Source organism: Nuphar pumila, chromosome 11, assembly GCF_984573655.1.
Source record: "Nuphar pumila chromosome 11, dmNupPumi1.hap1.1, whole genome shotgun sequence".
Taxonomy (NCBI): Eukaryota; Viridiplantae; Streptophyta; class Magnoliopsida; order Nymphaeales; family Nymphaeaceae; genus Nuphar; species Nuphar pumila.
Genome location: NC_143259.1, coordinates 118,485,016 through 118,505,827, shown reverse-complemented (window position 1 = coordinate 118,505,827; position 20,812 = coordinate 118,485,016). Strand labels below are relative to the sequence as shown.

The 20,812-nt window shown below is 34.3% G+C and overlaps 1 protein-coding gene across 8 annotated transcripts in view; it reads left to right on the top strand.

Moving 5' to 3' along the window:
* The window catches only part of LOC149823114 (DNA polymerase I A, chloroplastic-like), a 113,941-nt gene that overhangs the window by 74,018 nt on the left and 19,111 nt on the right, over window positions 1-20,812 (top strand). For 6 of the 8 annotated variants that reach the window (XR_016425884.1, XR_016425885.1, XM_089980562.1 and 3 more), the window contains 3 exons: window positions 4,553-4,645; window positions 4,749-4,943; window positions 10,754-10,846. Coding sequence is in view for 6 of the 8 variants with exons in the window: in XM_089980562.1 (XP_089836688.1) it covers window positions 4,553-4,645; window positions 4,749-4,943; window positions 10,754-10,846 (381 nt within the window). In the remaining 2 variants the exon portion in view is untranslated. Of the gene's footprint in view, window positions 1-4,552; window positions 4,646-4,748; window positions 4,944-10,725; window positions 10,847-20,812 lie in introns of those variants that run through there. The other 2 variants (XM_089980565.1, XM_089980564.1) reach the window with 2 other exon arrangements.

The window sequence follows — 20,812 nt, the reverse complement described above, 5'->3', positions numbered from 1 at the left end:
GATTCCATTGGATTCTAAATAACTTTTGAAATCGTTTGACATGTATTCTCTCCCTGAATCAGAATAAAAAAATAGATATATTTGTTTTGAACAGATTTGTAACTAATTTGTGATTTTTTTTGAAGTTTTCAAATACTTCATTTTTGTGCCTAAGAAAGTAAATCCCTGTATAATGAGAATAGTCATCCACAAAGATAACATAATATACGTATCCACCTTTAGATTTTACTGGAGCCAGACCCCAAACATCAAAGTGTATTAATTCAAGTGGTTAGGAAGCAAAAAAGGTCCCCTCTTGATAAGGAATGAATTTCATCTTTGCAAGTATACAATCCATACATTGAATTTTCTCATTATAAAAATTTCTCAAATGAGTTACATTTGATAGTTTAGCAATACTAGGATGTCCTAGTCTTTGATGCCACAAAATCAAATCTAATTTTTGTAGATTGAGACAAATTGATTTCTTTTGAATAATTAACTGATCCATGTAGCAGAGATCGCTTTGTCTATGGCCTTTCCTAATCGGCTTCTTTAACTGGAGATCCTGTATTAAGCATTGGTTAGATGTGAGGGAGACACTACAACCTTGATAAGTGATTTGAGAAACTGAAAGTAAGTTTAAATTAATTTTTAAAATAATTCTTATTTTTGGAATACAAAAATTTAAAGATTTTTCAAAAATTTCAATTCCTTTAACTTCACAAGAGGTGCCACTCGCAGTAAAAATATTCTTCTTACTTGAATCAATACTATGGTCAGTAAGCTTGGAACTATTATAAGTCATGAAATGAAGCACCAAAATCTAAGAGCCAATGAGTCATACCAGGTGGTATAGACGACAACACTAGTTGTGGAGGAACTTTTAAGAAGAGGTTGCAAGGCTTCCATCAATTGAGGTAGCGACATATTCCCTATGGATTTACTTGAACTCTCTTTGTCAACTTGGGAAGCACCAACCAAAGCGATTTTATTTTGTTCTTTAGCTTTAAATTCTTGACAATATGGTTTGATATGTTCTGTTTCTCCACAATTGTAACAAATAAGTTTCTTCTTTCCATCTCCTTTTCCTTCATAAGACCAAGGTTTTCCAAAATTGATATTTTTGTAGAAGTGGGGAGGCTTATATGTATGAGAATTAACACCTGGTGTTGAAACAGCTCGAACATTGTCCTTGGATTCCTTTGATTTGGTTTGAGATTTTAACGTCGTTTCTTCCATGCAAACTTAGCAAAAACTTCATGAATAGATGAAAGTTCTTCTTGCTTTCTATGGAGGATGTTACTCCTCATTTGTTCAAATTCAGGTCATAGACCTCTCATAAATTGCAAAAATTGTTCATTCACAATTTCTTTCTTTGTTTATTGGGCATCTTTTGGGGTTTCCCAAATGAGTTTCATTTTTGCCATTTGATCCCACAACTTTTTGAGTCTCATAATACTCTCTTATATTCTTTTCTTCTTGTTTGCAAGTGTGAATTTTGTCTTGCAACTCCCATCTATATGCAACATCAGTTTAAGTATAAGTTTGTTTAATGAAGAGCCAAGCTTCATCGACTGTTTCAAATTCTAATATGGTCTCACATGTGTTCTCACTCATGCTTCCCATAAATGAGAGGACCTTTTGCATGTCCAATCTCCCATTCTTTCATAGATTTCTTATAATTTAAGAAAGTTTTTCTTTCTCTTCTCCTTTAAGGATCTCTTCTTTAGTAGTTCCATCCTTTTCGCTAATAGACTTTGTGAGAATATCTTGTGGTTCCATCGAGGAATCAACAACATATTCCCACAAGCCTTTTTCGATTAGGATTCTTTTGATGGCGGTGACCCATACATTATAGTTATTTCCATCAAACTTAATAGGGACCACCGTCACCAATTCCTTATCGGCCATCTTTAGAGAGGATACAACAAACAAACAAAACAACAACTACGCCTTCATCCCAAAACAATTGGGGTCAGCGATATGAACCAACAAAGAAAATCATTCTGGGTCTTCCACATGAATCCTTCTCCTCCATTCATTTCTATCCAATGCCATGTCCTCGGTGAGGTTCAAAGCATTCATATCCTTTCCTATCACCTCCATCCATGTCTTCCTAGGCCTACCCCGACCTCTTTTAACTAATATATTTTCCCATTTCTCCATCCTTCTAACTGGAGCATCATTAGACCTTCGTCGAATATGTCCAAACCACCGTAAATGATTCTCTCTCATCTTATTTTCAATGGGTGCAACGCCTACCTTCTTACGTATCTCCTCGTTCCGAATCTTATCTTTTATTGTATTTCCACACATCCATCTCAGCATACGCATCTCAGCTACACTCAGTTTTTGAATATGATGTCTCTTGGCAGCCCAACATTCCGTACTATATAGTAAAGCGGGTCTAATAGTCGTCCTATATAACTTTCCCTTCAACCGCAATGACATTCTATGATCGCACAACACTCCAGTTGCACTCTTCCATTTCATCCACCGAACCTTTATCCTATGATTTACATCTCCATCAATTTCTCCATACTTTTGAATGATAGATCCCAAATATCTGAAAGAATCATCCACCGGTATTTCTTGCTCACCAAGCTTCACTACACTCCCATCACTACTTCGTTGCTTACTAAATCGACATTCCATGTATTTTGTCTTACTCTTACTCAACTTCAAACCTCTTGCTTCCAATGTCTGTCTCCATAATTCTAACTTAGCATTAACCCCAGCTCTAGACTCATCAATCAAAACAATATCATCAGCAAACAACATACACCACGACACATTTTCTTGAATTGATCTCGTAAGCTCATCCATCACTATAGTAAATAGGAAAGGGCTTAAAGCAAATCCTTGATGTAACCCAACCATTATAGGAAAATTGGTTGTCACCCCTCCACAAGTGCGGACATTGGTTACTACTCCTTCATACATATCTTTAATTATACTAATATACTTGAGAGAAACACCTTTTTTCATCATTGTCCACCAGAGAACGTCCCTAGGTACTCTATCGTAAGCCTTCTCCAAATCAATAAAAACCATATGCAAATCTTTGTTCCTCTCTCTATTTCTCTCAATAAGTTGTCTAAGAAGATGTATAGCTTCCATAGTTGATCTTCCAGGCATAAAACCAAATTGATTCTCCGATATCATGACAATCTTCCTCAACCTAGACTCAATCACCCTCTCCCAAAGTTTCATAGCATGACTCATGAGTTTTATACCACGATAGTTTGTGCAATCTTGTATATCACCCTTATTCTTATATAGAGGTATCAAAGTACTCTTCCTCCCCTCATTAGGCATCTTATTTGTCCGCCAAATCTTGTTGAAAGATTTGTCAACCATTCTAAACCTTTCTCTCCCAAGCATTTCCAAGCCTCGATAGGTATACCATCTGGGCCAACTGCCCTTCTTGATTTCATTTTCTTCAAAGCCCCTACAATTTCTTTCTTTTGAATCTTGCGCATGAAGTCACGATTCATCTCATGAAAAGGAATGAAAAAGTCTCCAAGATCCTGAGCATGACTTTCATTAGAAACAAAAAATAAAAAGATATAGAATCAAGAAGATTTGTAGGTCAATTCTCCACAAATTTGTTAGGATGAACTCTACTCCTTAAAAATCAGCCCCACGAGCATCAATCTTCAAGTAAGGCTATGGGCACGCTTCCTGAGGCTCTATCCGATCTTCTCGATCTTCCATGAGTCTCTTGAATGTCTCAATAACATCAAAAGAGCATCTAGGCTCTGATACCATGTAACGAAATACAAAAATGTCACTTATGGACATACACAATCACAATGACCACTTATGGGTCAATTACATAAGCACAATTGTGGGCATCTGATATCTCTATTTCTAAGCTTATTACGCCATTTTGTCAATTCAAGGTTGAAAAACAACTTGAAAAGAGGATAACTAATAAGAGGTGGTCTCAAATATTCATTCAGTGACCTAAAGCCTCTGGAATCCTTGAGCTTGATGGTTTTTCAGCCATAACACATTCCTACAGGAGACCATCCATGCAACTCTTTTGGCTTGGTTTGAGTGTTTGACTTTCCATTACAGATGGGCATGTTCGGTTTGCAGTTCTAACCATTGTTGCAGACATGGGAATCTTGCCAAATGTCGTTTTCTCCCCTGAGACGCAAACATGTCATAGCTAGCTACTTTTAAAACCCTTCCACCACTGAAAGTTCCATGACTTTTTGGTGCCTTAGCAAAAAATCAATTTAATTATCAGTCTATGCATGCTTGATCTTGTATATGGACACAAGGTTTTTTGAGCTACTGTGTAGTGAAAGTCCCATGAATGGAATAGGCTGATGTGCCTAAATTGCAATATTTCAAGAGATGTTGCTCCTTCCAAATTCAAACAGTTTGTTGCTGAGCTATACTTGCATGCTCACAATTAAAAAATCGTGTCAAATGTTAACACTGATTGCTGCATCTTGATTTTTGTATCTCTGTCTGATGCACGTCTTTTACTTAGTGCATTATGTACACATATAGATGATTTCTCATGCGTCTGACAACTACTCCCATCATACATCAGAACCAGCCTGCTTTGGAGAAGGATCGGTATAAAATTCGACAAGCATTTATAGCGGAATCTGGAAACTCTCTTATCGTTGCTGATTATGGGCAGGTGTTGTGACTCAAGTTTCCGTGATAGTGGTGTTCGTTTGCTAGCTGTTTGTATTTTCACATTTCTATTCTGACAGTTACATGAATTACATTTTTTTGTGTAGCTGGAGTTGAGGATTTTAGCCCATCTTTCAAACTGCAAGAGTATGCTAGATGCCTTCAAAGCTGGTGGAGATTTCCATTCTAGGACAGCAATGAATATGTATCCTCATATACGAGAAGCTGTTGAAAAAAAGAGAGTTCTGCTTGAATGGTCTCCAAAACCTGGTGAAGATAAACCTCCTGTTCCTCTTTTGAAGGTAAATTCTCCCTTTATAAAATTGATAATTCCTCATTCTAATATGTATGTTAAAAGTTTCTAAACTTGATTCTGCAACTTGAACAACATTGTAATTCCTATGCTTATTTTCTTTGTGGAAGGCCCTCTTCAAACTATATTTCCTTTTTTTCCTTCAAACCTCACATCCAAATGACAGAGGAAATGTGTTGGCTCAATTCTGTTTTTTAATGCTAATTCAGTAAGGACACATGAATTTGAAATGAAATGGGGATCTTTGAAACACGAGCTTTGATTAACAAGAGCAAGTGTCAAGAATGACACTAAAGCATAACCCTTAAAAAGGGTATAACTGGAAACAAAATAAAAATAAAAATGTATTCTTTATTGATATGAAAAACCAATTGCTTAAGAAGCATTGGAGTAAAATACAAGAGGGGCTGCACCCCTTTATATACACAGCTGAAAGAGGACTCAATAGAGCTGTTGGGCACAGTCCAACAGCTCTATTAAGAGCTGTTGGACTGTGTCAGTCCAACAGCTCTATTGCTAGTCAAGTCTGGACAGGACTTGACTAGCAACAGTCATTCTAGTTCAAACTGAACTAGATGACATAAAGACAAAAAATAAAAATAAAGGAAAAAAAATACAGAAAAGAAAGAAATTAAAAATGTATTTATATATATATAATAATATAATATTATTATATATACATATATGTACAGTTTTACATTTTAACACTCCCCCTCAAACTTACGGTACAATGAGCGAAAGTTTGTCTAAGAGAAAGTGAAATCGGGGAGCAGCGAGAGGCTTTGTAAAGAGGTCTGCTAACTGATATTCTGAAGTGACATATGGCAGATCAATTATCCCGTGTAGATATTCCTCTCTGACGTAGTGACAATCCATTTCGATGTGTTTGGTGCGTTCGTGGAATGTTCTGTTACTGGCAATGTAGATCGCACTTTTGTTGTCACAACACATTTGTGAAGCCTTTGTTGCTTCAACTCCCATGTCCGCAAGCAGTCGTCGGAGCCAAACTACTTCCATGGTCGTGGTTGCCATGGCTCTGTATTCAGCTTCGGTGGATGAGAGAGATACCTTATGCTGCTTTTTACACCTCCACGAGATTAATGATTCCCCTAAAAAGACACAAAAGCCAGTGGTTGAGTGTCTGTTATTGGGATCACCTCCCCAATCAGCATCAGTATATGCAATTAAATCAAGAGAAGAGGAGGAAGATAAGAAAAGTCCTCGTGAAAGAGAGGACTTGATGTATCTGATAATACGCATGACTGCTCCCATATGAACAGAAGTAGGAGCATGTTGAAATTGACTTGCTGTATGAACAGCATGTGCTATATCTGGTCTGGTAATGGATAGATAGGAAAGTGCCCCGACAAGCTGTATGTAAGGAGTAGGGTCTGCAAGAAGTTCTCCATCATCAATCTTCATTTTAACATTAACAATTTCTGGAGTGTCAACTTTCTTATCATCAGTAATACCAGACCTGAAAACAATATCAAAAGCAAATTTAGTCTGAGATAATAAATATCCTCTAGGAGAATAAGCAACTTCAATGCCTAAAAAATATTTCAACAAGCCCAAATCAGTCATTTCAAAATGAGATTTAAGAAGTGTTTTGATTGTTTCAACTCCCTGTTTATCGCTTCCGGTGATGATCATATCATCCACATAGAGAAGAAGCACAATGATCCCTGCATCAGAATTCTTAATAAACAAAGCAGTGTCAGTTAAACAGAATTGAAAACCAATATCAATCATAACACGACTAAACCTATCATACCAAGCTTTTGGTGCTTGTTTAAGTCCATAAAGAGCTTTTTCTAAGCGAAGGATTTTACCCTTAGGAATACTTAGACCAGGAGGGGGTTCCATATATACTTCTTCAACTAGCTTTCCATTTAAAAAAGCATTTTTGACATCCATTTGAAAAATAGACCATTTTTTGATAGAAGCTAAGGCAATTAAGGTTCGGACAATAGTCATACGAGCCACCAGAGCAAAGGTTTCTTCATAATCAATCCCATATTCTTGGGCATAACCTTTGGCTACTAAACGGGCTTTATATCTTTCAAGAGTACCATCACTCTTGGTTTTAATTTTATAAACCCATCGACATCCTATAGTTTTCTTCCCTGGAGGAAGATCTTGAATATTCCATGTAGAAGCCTTTTCAAGTGCATCTAATTCAGCTTTCATGGCTTCTATCCATTTGATATCATTTTTTGCTTGAAAATATGTGGATGGTTCTTCATATGAGTGAATTAATGCAATAACTGCCCTATATGTGGGTGAGAAAGACTCGTATGATACAAACTTTTCTGGAGGCCTCGAGATTCGGGATGATTGTCTAGTTGGAATGTTAGAATATTTCTCAAGTGCACATGGAGTATTAGACTCTTGTCGCCTGGAATATTGAATACTAGTATCTCTATGAACTTCTTCATTTTCAACATTAAGATCAATAATTCTTGGATCATCATCAAAGTTACAATCAAGGTCATATTCATCAGATGTTGATGTTAGATCTAGCAAAAAGGAGTACTCAGTGACGTCTTTTAATTTTCTAAAATCAAAGAAGCTCTCCTTTTCAAGAAAGGAAACATTTTTAGACACATATAGTTTATTATTTTTGAAGTCAAAACATCTATAACCTTTCTGGTTTTCAGCATATCCTAAAAAGGCACAGGGAATCGCACGAGGGGAAAGTTTATCATTTTTGTCAGTAAATATGAAACATTTGCACCCAAATATTCTTAATCTAGAGTAGTCTGGAGAAATGTTCATAAGTTTTTCAATGGGAGTGATATTTTGTAACGAAGAAGATGGCATCCTATTAATGAGATAGGTGGCAGTTAAGGCAGCTTCTGCCCAAAAGTCTTTAGGGACTTGATTTGCTATTAATAAAGTTCTAGTGGTTTCTATAATATGGCGATGTTTTCGTTCTGCCAGTCCATTTTGTTGAGGTGTATAAGGACAAGATCTTTGATGTGTGATGCCATGCAATTTAAGATAATTTTGAAAATCTGTGGATAAAAACTCTCCCCCTGAATCTGTGCGAAAAATAGTAATATCATTTTGAAATTTGTTTTTAACCATATTATGAAAAGTTTGAAAGTATGAAAATACTTCAGACTTATGTTTGAGAAAGTACATCCACGTATGTCGGGAGAAATCATCGACAAAAATAACATAGTAAACAAATCCTCCTTTAGAAATTACTGGTGCAGGACCCCAAACATCCGAGTGTATTAATTCAAGTGGTCTTGAAGAGAAAAAGGTTCTGTTCTGAAATGGTAATCTTTTCATTTTGCCGAGAATACAATCTTTACAATCAAATGATTCAGAGTTACAAAATTTCCCTAGATTTGGAAAATGTTGGATTTTGGCTATATGTGGGTGACCAAGTCTCTTATGCCACAGTTCCAACTCTATTTTTTGAATATTATAACAAAAAGCTTTCTTCGGCATTTCCAAAAAATCCATGTAATAGAGTCCTCCTTCTCTATGGCCTTCCCCAATCAGCTTGCCTGACTGGCGATCCTGTACCCAACAACCATGAGAAGAAAAAGAAATATTACACCCATAATCAGAAATTTGAGATACAGATAAAAGATTTAAATTTAATTTGGGAACATGTCTAATTTCTGGAATAAAAAAATTTTTTGTTTTATAAATTTTTTCAAAATCTCCTATTCCTTCTATTTCAAGAGAAGTCCCATCAGCAGTAAAGACCTTTGACACACTTGTTTTATTTTTAACACATTTGGATAGACTTTGATTATTTGGGGTCATATGAAAAGATGCACCAGAGTTAAGAAGCCAAGAAATTTTACCTAAATCAGAAAAAGATGAGGCTGCTGCGCCGGTTGAAGCTTCAGATGAGGAAGAGGCACCTTTGATGAGAGGCTGAAGGATCTCCATTAGTTGGGCCAGGGAAACTGGTGCATCCTGATCTTTAGGCTCCGATCCAGCAATTGCAGCTCTTTTTTCTCTCAGCTCCTTAAGTTTGGGACATTGTGGCCTGTAGTGTCCCGGTTCATGACAGTGATGACAAATAACTTTCTTCTTATCATAGTCACCATTTTGTCGGTTAAAGTGAGGAGGCCTATATGATCGAACATGATTCCCTGGTCTAGACACGGCTAAAACGGAATCATCTTCAATTTTTAAAGAACCTTTCCGGAGACGATTTTCTTCCATTGTTAACTCTTCAATAGTTTCAACAATAGAAGGAATTTTTCCCCGGTGAAGTAGGGCCGATTTAGTGGTTTCAAATTCCGGCCTTAATCCAGTGATAAACTGGTAAAAATGTTCGGCATCGACTTGTTTCTGACGAAGCTCGATGTCTTCGGCACAATGCCACTTTGGTTCTAAAAGGGAAAGTTCTTCCCAAAGTTCGGACAACCCATTGTAATATTCACGAATAGTTTTGTCTCCTTGTGTCATCATTCGAACTTTTTCTTGGAGGTTGCACACGTGTGCAATATCTTTAAGGGAATACATATTCTTAAGGTATTCCCATGCCTTATCGGCATGATCAAATTTGGCAAGACTTGAGCATTTTTTAATGTCAACGCTATTGATAAGCCATGACATTATCTTCGCATGAGATATTCTCCATTCTTTCCATTTCTTCTAGTATGAGGCAATAGCCTTGATTTTCTCTTCTTCCGATAGAGGGACGTCTTTATCTCCCTCCTTTTTAGTAAGAGATAGCTTAGGTTCCGAATCGGAACCATCCACAATCCCCCATAAGCCTTTTCCCCATATATGGTGCTTCATGATTGAAGCCCATGTTACATAGTTCGTATCGCTTAGTTTCATAGGCATGATGGTGACTTTATCATTGTCATCCATCGATTACAAGGAGAGAAAGAATAGGGATAGAAGAGAAACAAGAAGGAAAATGAGAAAGAAAGAAAAAAAATACAACAAGATGTGAAATCTTCTCCAATGAAGTGATAAAACACTTCTCTTCAAGTGGCGAACACTTTTGCAAATGGGCACGGAAACCGAGGCAGCTTTTCCTCAAGATTTAGTACTTCCGCGGCTCTGATACCATGAAATGAAATGGGGATCTTCGAAACACGAGCTTTGATTAACAAGAGCAAGTGTCAAGAATGACACTAAAGCATAACCCTTAAAAAGGGTATAACTGGAAACAAAATAAAAATAAAAATGTATTCTTTATTGATATGAAAAACCAATTGCTTAAGAAGCATTGGAGTAAAATACGAGAGGGGCTGCACCCCTTTATATACACAGCTGAAAGAGGACTCAATAGAGCTGTTGGGCACAGTCCAACAGCTCTATTAAGAGCTGTTGGACTGTGTCAGTCCAACAGCTCTATTGCTAGTCAAGTCTGGACAGGACTTGACTAGCAACAGTCATTCTAGTTCAAACTGAACTAGATGACATAAAGACAAAAAATAAAAATAAAGGAAAAAAAAAATACAGAAAAGAAAGAAATTAAAAATGTATTTATATATATATAATAATATAATATTATTATATATACATATATGTACAGTTTTACATTTTAACAGAATTAGGACCCAAAAACTCGTGGTAGTGTCACTGCTTTGGATGCATAATTGATCTACTTGATTCTTCTGAGTTGTCTAGCTTTTAGTTTGGCACCCTGAAAATTTGATGGATATTTCCTTGCTTGGATTTTATTTTGATGACAGAACATCAATCTTGCAAGAATATAAAAAGATTTTGAGCTTAAAAAATGAATGGGTGAGATATGTTAATTATCTGGCTTGACTATGCAGCAACTAATTCTGAATATTTCATATTAAGGATGCCTTTGCCTCAGAAAGAAGGAAAGCGAAGATGCTCAACTTTTCTATTGCCTATGGAAAGACTCCAGTGGGGCTTGCTCGGGATTGGAAGGTATACATACATTTGTTATTTTCACTGTTATCAACTGCATGGCATAAAAATGTCTCTTTATAAGGTTGCAACTGATTTTGATCTTGAATATTCTGGATCCATGAGATGGTCAATATATGCAAGCTAGACAAGATGATCTTTACTTTTCTCCTCTTTTTTCTTAAGATATAAATTGGACCCGGTGTAAATTGACACCTCAAATCAGGCTTAATTATACTTTTTTTCTTCTTCTTTTCTCATGAGGCTAGTAAGGTTCTTCACCTTGCTTGGTCATACCTAGCTTATATTGAAAATCTTTTCTACGCGACCAGGATTGAAGATTATTGAAGGTAAATGTGCCTTGATTGTTTTAAACCCCATCTTCAACACCTGTTACCTCGGTCTCTATCTCAGTTCACATCAATAATAAGGATAGTACTGTTAAATTATATGTTCCATTTTTTATGTTTTTGTATATATATATTGTTTATGTATATACATATAATTATATGCTCTTTTGGGTATATATATATCTATATATATATCAGTCAAAACTATCAACGATATTTTCAAAATTTCCTGATATTATCACTGTATTTTCAGCAAATGATATTATAGGTAAAACAGCACAATATTTTTAAAATATTGCAATATTATCATGAGAATATCACAATATTCTTGTGATAATAGCGGGATACTATCAATTATCTTACTTTTTTATATATTTTATTTTTTTAATCCTCTGAAATTTTCTTGAAACTTATCACCAAACCTATAATTTCGTGAGAAATAGCCTTGCTGAGATATAGCCAATACCGATATTTATGACTATGATATATATATGTATGTATTTTTTTTTATATATTTTAGACTGTATATTAGGATTTTTTGTTTTCTTATTTTTCATTTTTTGTAATTTATATGCCCTTTAAGGTTATTTCAATCTTTTGGCTAGCTAGTCATTGGTGTAAGAAAAACAAAAATCAGATGTATAGAAAACATCACAGCTACCTTTCTGCAGGAGGAGAGAGAGAGGGAGAGAGGGAGATGCTAAAAAACGACAGCCACAAACAATAGGCACACCCTAATTGTATTATATGCACCTTAATATAAATTAGGTTTAAAATACAAACAAATTACAAAAGATGCCATTACATGAAATAAAACAGAATGCGTGATCTGACGTCCTAAATCTGGATCCAATCCAGATCCAGGACATCTAATCACGTTTTATCACCCTCCCTCAAGTTGTGCATGGTCTTGAACCATGGACAACTTGTTCTTTAAGAACCAAAATTGTTGCTTTGTTAGGCCTTTAGTGAATATATCAACAACTTGTGAGGCTCAATCTCCTTGTCTTCAACCTTTGTTTGATGAAGTGTTGATCTATCTCAATATGTTTTGTGCGACCATGCTCTATTGAATTATAAGCAATGTTAATGGTACTCTGATTATCACACAACAAAAATGATTGAGAAACTTCTTTTCTTAGATCAGCTAGAAGATGTCTGATCCATGTAGCTTCAACAGTCCCAGCTGCCATAAACCTGTATTCTGCTTCAGTACTGAACCTAGCAATAGCTCTTTGCTTTCTGCTACTTCATGACACCAAATTTCTTTCAATGAATATACAATATCCAGAAATAGATCTTCTCTCATCTAGATCTCCTGCCCAATCTGCATCTGTATAAGTGCTGATTTTGTGACCCTTATTGTCAAGCCAGTTTCTTTGATAAATAAAATTATCTCCAACGGTTCCTTTTAAAAATATTAAAATTCTCTCTACAGAATCAACATGACCAGTTTTTAGCTCGTGCATAAATTGAGATACCTGATTAACATAATAGACAATGTCTGGTCTGGTGAAGGTAAGATACTGAAGCATCCCAACAATGCTGCGATATTTAGTTAGATCATTATATAAGTCTCCATTGTTAGAGCTTAGCCTTTGATGCAAAACACTAGGTGTGTTTAAGTGTTTACAATTTGTCATTCCTACCTTGCTCAAAAGTTCAAGAGTGTATTTATGTTGAGTAAGAGTTAAAACATCTTCTCTTCTGTCCAACAATTTCTTTAATGTCTGTATATGACTGTCTGAATTGCCTTTAAGAATTATGTCATCAACATATATAAGTAATAAGGTAGTAACATCTTTATTCTTGAAAATGAACAGGAAATGGTCTAGAGAGCATCTGTGAAAACTATAATTTTGAATTTTGAGAGAAAAAATCTCAAACCAAGAGCAAGAAGCTTGCTTTAACCCATAAAGTGCTCTTTTCAGTTTGCACACATAATCCTTGGGATCTCCTTTAACATATCTAGGGCGTTGTTTCATCAAAACTTTTTCCTTCATATCTCCATGTAAAAACATTTTTTACATCTAATTGACTCAGCTGCCATCCATAATCAATTGCCAAAGATATAACAATCCGTATTGTTCTCATTTTAACCACAGGACTGAAAGTCTCATAATAATCTTGCCCATACTCTTTTGTAAAACCTCGTGCCACAAGTCTCACTTTATATCTCTCAATACATCCATCAAGCTTATATTTAATCTTATAAACCCACTTGCTCCCAGCAACGTTTTTCTTCTTGGGCCTAGGACCAATTTCCTAGGTTTGGCATTCATGTAGAGCTTCCATCTCTTCATTCATAGTATCTATCCATTTATGGGATTTAATGGCTTGATAGAAGTTGACTGGTTCATCATGTTTCTCGACTTGAGACAAACAACTGAAAATCCATGAAAAAGTTATCAAAGCTAACCCACCTTTGAATACGATGATGTATCCTTTTTGATCTTCTTAATGAAGGCTGACTCATACTTTGCTCGACATTGTCCGTGACATGATCTCTTTCTCTTTTAACATAAATTTGACGAGAGAATCTTTGAAATTTTCTAGGCATTTCATTTTCTGAAGAATGTGGAGGTTCGAGATTTTGTCTACTTGAGCTTAATTCTTCACAAAAATGGTTGACAAGACTCCCTTTCACTTTCAAACAATTTTGCACTCATCCAGGGATCATAAACTTCAACATTTCGAGATGAGTTCTACTCTTGAGACAATGCCGTGCTCTCAAAATTTTGTTTATCAAAAACAACATTTTTGGAAATCTTGATACGCCGGATCATAACATTTGTATCCTTTATAATCATTCACATATCCAACAAACCTGCATTTCATTGCTTTATCTTAAAATTTATTCCTTAGACTTGTCAATATGTACATACAAACACAACCAAAAGTGCGCAATTCATTATAATAAGGATGTTTTCCAAATAGAGTAAAGTATGAAGACTTGTCCTTTAAAATTTCCATGGGCAGTGTAAACACCCCAAATTTTCCAAGTCCATTCTCTAAGCCTAATCCAAATCCAAATCCCATTTTTTATCATGAATTTGGGTTTTTCATTTTAATTTTTAGAAATCCATATTCAGGGTTCGATGGCAATTTTGGGTCAATTTTCTTCATTTTTACCGTCAATTGAGATCCAGATTCAATTTCTATTCAAAAACCTCGAATCCAGATCTTTTTTAAGATTCAAAACTAATCCTCTTATTCCAAAAATAAATCCAGTATTTTCCTCATTTCAAAATCGATATTTCAAAACTGGATCCATTTTAAAACCTTGATTTAGATTTTTTTTCAAACTGGATCCAGATCCAAATTTAAAATCCAATTTTTATCCTAATTTCAAAATCAATTCTTGGATTTTCAAAATCCAGCATTTGGTGAAAATCTTTTGAAAAATACCCTGGATCCAGTTTATAATTCAAGTTGGATTTTAAAATATCAAAATGGATCCAGATCCAAATATAAAATCCATTTTTTATCATAAATCAATTCTTGAATTTTAAATTCAAAATCCAATCTTTATTTCAAAACAATCTTTGAATTTCAAAATCCAAATCCAATGTTTTTGGCAAAGTCTTTCAAAATTCAATATGGATTCAGTGTCAATTCAATTTTAAATTTCAAAAAAAATAAAAATGGTTCTCATATCCAAATGAGATCCATTATTTCTAAATTTCCCTTTGTTTTCATTTTTTATTTTCAAAACCTTTCATTTTAGTATTTGGTATAAAAAAGGAAAAAAATTCTCTTTTGTAAAGGCGCCACTTGTCATTTTTCAAAATTTAAAGTGGATTTTCATTTTAAAATTTGTTGTAGCTTTTAAAACCTCATTTTCACTTGATTTTAAGTTCCCCTTTTGTTTTTAAAACCCCACATGTTCACACACTTGGAGATGGTGCCATGTGTCAGTATTTTAGCAAAATACCCACTTTACCCATCTCAGAATTTTTAAAATGCCCATATGGGGAGGTCGACCCCCCCTTTGAATGCCATGTGGCAAGAGCCTTCTAGAGGCCTTGCCAAATCAGTTTTGCGCTAGCCAATTTTCAAACTTTTAATGCCTAAACTACCCCCACCTTAGGCTATAAATAGAAGCCAAAAGGGAGGGGTCGATCATCTTGAATTCTCCTCTCCTTCTCATCTTTACTGTAATTTCCTGGTGGTGGCTGAAGTGAGGTAGGAGGAAGCTCAACCAAGGTGAGCTCTCTTCCCTTCTTTCAATTAGTTTTTCCATTTTTTTAAAATTTCTAAGTATCGCTCCCCTCCTCTCTTCTTTCAATTTCTTTCTAATTTCATAAGTAGCAATGTAGATTTACTTCATTTCTGTATTAGTTTTAATTCTATGCTTTTTGATCCATTCAATTCGCGATTTGATTCATGCAATTTTGTTTTAGCCATTAGGATTATGAGATTTGATCTTCTATAGATCAAATCTCATATTCGATCGGCCAAATGAATCTCAATTTATGCTCCAGTACTTTGATTATGTTTACGAATGCATTTTATCTTAAATTTTCATCATCCATGCATTCATTCATGATCTAAAACATTAGATCTCACGTTTGAGCATCCACGCATGCATAATTTGCTTTTATCATGTTCAGTTGCCTTTAGATTGCATTTTCAATCCTGGTGCGTTTTAGACCTGTTAATTCACCAGTAATTAGAGCTCATTTTGATCTGAATTTTTTACTGTAACTTTATGCATATGTTTTCGGGATCTCCACAAAAAATCAGATCATTCTGAGTTCGTTGGACTCACTTTAAAAATCAGAATTCGGAGCCTGTTATTCTGCACCGTCAGGATTTTAGCAGAATCAGGACCGACTTGCCGGAATGATATCTTCCTAATCGGAGATGATCTCTCCGATTCGTAAAAAGTGGAGTGTCTAGGATTAAATCTAGTATGTTCATGCCAAATTTCAACAAATTTTATGGTGTTTTCATACCTGTTTTTGGTCGGAAACTACAATCTTATCACTCTGTGTTGTTTTAACAGTTCAGATTTTGATCCGTTTTGTCAGAATCATATCTCCTCAACGGGAGGTCATTTTTTAAATATGTAAAAAGGATTCTCTTCATTTATATGTCTAGTTTATCTCTGTCAATTTTTAGAAATTTCTATAGTCAATTTCTATTTTATTTTGATTAAATACCGGAACCTTGTATTCTGATTCTGTATGTATTTTGATTCTGGCCCCATATTATAACTATTAGTCTTCTTCAGCAAATCGTCATTCGATTTGCAACATCCTTCAGCAAATCGTTGTTCGATTTATAGTGTCATTCAGCAAATCGAATTCTTCAGCAAATCGTCATTCGATTTGCAACATCCTTCAGCAAATCGTTGTTCGATTTGTAGTGTCCTTCAGCAAATCGCCGTTCGATTTGCGGTGTCCTTCGACCAATCGCCATTCGATTTGCGGTGTCCTTCGGCCATTCACCATTGCGATTTGTAGTCTCCTTCAGCAAATCGCTATTGCGATTTACAGTGTCTTTCAGGAAATCGCTGTGCGGTTTATAGTTTTTTTTCCAGTAAATTGCTATTGCGATTTACAGTGCCTTCAGTAAATCGCTATTGCGATTTACAGTGTCCTCAGCAAATCATTATGCGATTTGCGTAAATCGCTACTCGAATCAGGACCAACTTGCCTGAGGCGTATCTCCCTAACCGGAGATCGTATTTTCGATCTGTAAAAAGCAATGTCTTTGTGATTGAATCTAGTTTATTTCTGCCAATTTTCAGCGATTTTTATGACCATTTCATGTCTGGTTTTGGTCGAAAAACAGAACCCTGTCATTCTGTATCATTTGGGTTACTCAGGTTTTAGCCCATTTTGCTAGTCGTATCTCCCCAACGGGAGATCATTTTTTAGATCTGTAAAAAGGGTTTTCTTCCTTTTCGTGTCTAGTTTATTCCTGTCAATTTTTTATAAATTTTTATACTCATTTTGCTATTTCGATTCTTTTAAAAACCGGAACTGGTTACAGAACTTCAGGTTCTGTAACAAGTTTATTTTCTGAAATAGAGTAGTGACTTTTTGAAGTCACCATTTCTAAACCAAAACTGATTTTCCCATTCTGTAACTTGGGAAAGTTTCCTAATCATGTTAGGAAACTTCTTCCACAAATTCGGTACAATTTGAATTCGTATGGCCTCTGAAACATCCAAATTACAGAAGCCTGCTCACTTTTCTCAAATTTTTGTTTTCTGAAACTTAAGCCTTAATGCTTGATTAATATCTAGAGATCCAAAGAGAGTTTGCACAATCTGTAAAAAAGAAATATTTTCTCTGTTGTGCCATGAATCCTTGGGATCAATTTGAGCTCTTTTTGTCTTCATTTCAGCCAAAACACTCTGGCTGGTTTTTTGTGGAATTTTACTTCTGCAAATTCCTGTTTTATTTGACAAAAGGCCTTAAATTCAATTTTTTCTTCCATGATTTCTAAAAAATCTTCAATCTTAAATGGTTTTTAAGGTAAGTCCAGAGTCTTCATAATGATTTTGAGCATTTTTACATGTCATTTACCTTATTTTGTTTAATTCTTTCATTATTTTGGAGCTTAAAAGGCTTATTTTGGTTAATTTCCTTCAATTTTCCAATATTGAAGGAAAAACTAATTAAGCCTACATTTATTACTAATATGTTTGTTCAATTTTGCAGGTATTTTATTTTCTTTATTATTTCTTTTTTCAATTGTTGTGTTGATTCAAAGGTTGTAATACTGAGATTAATAAGAATTTTTATTTTTATGCTTAGTTTAGAATGAATGAGCATATAGATTAATTTTAAATTCTCATAATTGATTGTTGCATTTTTCTTTTATTTTTTTTTAATTCACTATGAACACCCCGAATAAGCACCTGCACCATTTAATAAAGGGTAAATAAAACTAAGTAAAGTTTCTATTTACCGCCGTAGTCGGAATATGAATAATACTTAGAATTATTATTCTTTGTTAAAATACAAAAATCGACTTACACTCTTAAGTCAATTTCAAAATTATCATATTTTCAAAAAAACATTTTCTTCCTTTATTAGAATTCAAAATAAAGATTAAATCAAAATATATTTGTGGCCATAGTCATGAATATATGAAAATTTAATCTTGTTTTAATTCTATAAAGGCACAAAAAATCATTTTATTCTTTATTGAAATTTAAATAAAGATTAAATTAGAATATCTTTGTGACCATAGTCATGAATATATTAAAATTTAATCTTATTTTTAATTCTATTAAAGAATGAATTTTGATTTTAATTCTAATGTCAAATAAATTCTTTTTGCATTCGTCATTTAAGATAAAATTACCTCATTGTTTTATATTTTTCGTTTAAATTATTCAAATTATTTTCAAATTTCCAAGTAATTATCGAAATTTATTTGAATTTATTTTCAAAATTGATTTTTGAAAATTCTAAATTCCAATTTCTAATTCAAATTCTATTTCAATTTCAAATTCCTTTTCATTTAAAATTAAATTTCCAAATTTTAAATTCAACCTTGAATTTGAATTTTGAATTCTAAATTCCATTTCAATTCTGATTATCAATTTTTAATTTCATTTTCAAATTTAATTCCATTTTCAATTCTAAATTTTTTATTTCAGATTTCAAAATTAACTTCAAATTACATTTCAAATTTTCAATTTCGATTCCAAATTCAATTTTGAATTTCCAATTTTCAAAACAAATTCAAAGTTTAAGATCAATTTCAGATTCAATTTTGATTTTCAATTCAACATTAAGTTTTTATTCTAATTTCAATTTTATACTCAAAATTCGATTTCGATTTCAATTTTCAATTCAAACTTCAATTTCAACTCTTATTTCAAAGTTCAATTTTAAATTCCAATTCTAATTCAAAGTTCAAGCTGTAATTCTGATTTCAAGTTTAAAATTCAAGTTAAATTCCAAGCTTCGATTTCAATTCTGATTTCAAATTCAAAGTTCAACTTCCATTCTAAATCTCAATTTCAAACTCTCAAATCCAAGTTTCAAAATAAATTTTCATTTCCACTTTCAAATTCAAATCTTAAACTTCAAAGCAGAATTGATTTTTCAATCTCTACTTTAATTTTTTATTTTAAGTTTAATCTTTCAAATTCGAAATTCCAAAGCAAACTTTAGCTTCAATCCCCGAATTCAAATTTCCAATTCAAAACATTTTTCCAAAACAATTCAAGTTATTTTTAAAGTTTATTCTGGATAATTATTCAGTTCTCTAAATCATCCAATCATTCTATCCAAGTTCCTTTCGGTTCATTTGCAGGTTCACTTCAAAGAGATTTCAAAATTTCTAAAACATATTCACAACGATTTCTGAATATTTTCTGAAATTAGTTTCGAAATTCACTTGGAAATTTAAACTCTGAAATAATTTCAACACTTTCAAACCAAGCAATTCCTCAAAGCATATATTTCTTCATTCTCATAGCACAAGTATGATTCCATGTGCATTTAGGACGTAGAATAATCACTTAGATAAATTTAGGCAAAGCAAAGGCATACATTCGATCCTTGGTTCAATTACCACTGGTAAAGGTGCTAGGAACGGCTGAACCTCGTACCGACAAGCGAGTCCTGTCTCTCAATTTCTCGCAAATTTTTTAAAATAGAGGCGAGTAAATTTTCAAAATCTTTTTCAAAAGGTCGAGTGAGACCTTGTTAGGTTTTTTCTTCTTTTCCCTAAAAAAATAAAGGAAAAGAGGAAATTTTTTGCAGCGATCATAGCTGGCAGTTGTTGAGATTAAGTGGTTTTAAGTTTTCTTTAAACTATAGGTTTTTTGATATTTCTTGTTTAATGAGGGACTTGTATGTAAATTTTTACATTGGCCTCTCTCTATTTAACATAGAGATTAGCCCTAATCAATATTAACGAGTTCTCTCTCAGCCGACCTCTCTCTCTCTCTCTTTTTCTCTCCTCTCCTCTCGTTTGCCTTAGCTTTGGTGCTCCTTATTCAAGTCGCCACATGGTATCAGAGCAGTGGATCTCGGGAGCCTGAAAACGTGATCGTTCTACACCAAATCGTAAACAGGTGTGGTTATTTTTTTTATCTAATTGCATAGATCTGATCACAAATTTGATGTCTGACTAACGTCATGACACAGATCTGTAATCAGATCTGCAGATCGATTGCAGCTGGGAGTTACAAAAGAGCAGGCGTGATTCCTTGTTTTCGTGGAAGTTTTTTTTAGCAGGCGTAACCTGTGTGCCGTGGAAGCAGCATGCATGATTCCCTGTTTTGTTAATTTCTGTGTCGGGGAAACAACAGTTGTGATTCCTGTTTTCGTGGAAGTTTTTTTCAGTAGGGGTAATCTGTGTGCCGTGGAAGCAACATGCGTGATTCCCTGTTTTGTGGAATTTTTTTTTCGTGTCGTGGGATTCATTTGTTGAGTGCAGGTGCTAAAATCAGACCATGAACAAGTTGTCATGTTGGACGCTGATCTATATTTCTTAGCTGTTTTTCCCATTGTGTCTGACGTGGGTTGAATAGTCAGGTGCGGTCGTGGTATTGGCTGATGCATGATTGTGAAACACGCTGCTTTTTTTGTCGATTGTAGCTTGTCGTGAATTTATTTCTGGTGTGGCAACCTTTGTGTAGTCGTGGACTTGGTTGACGTGT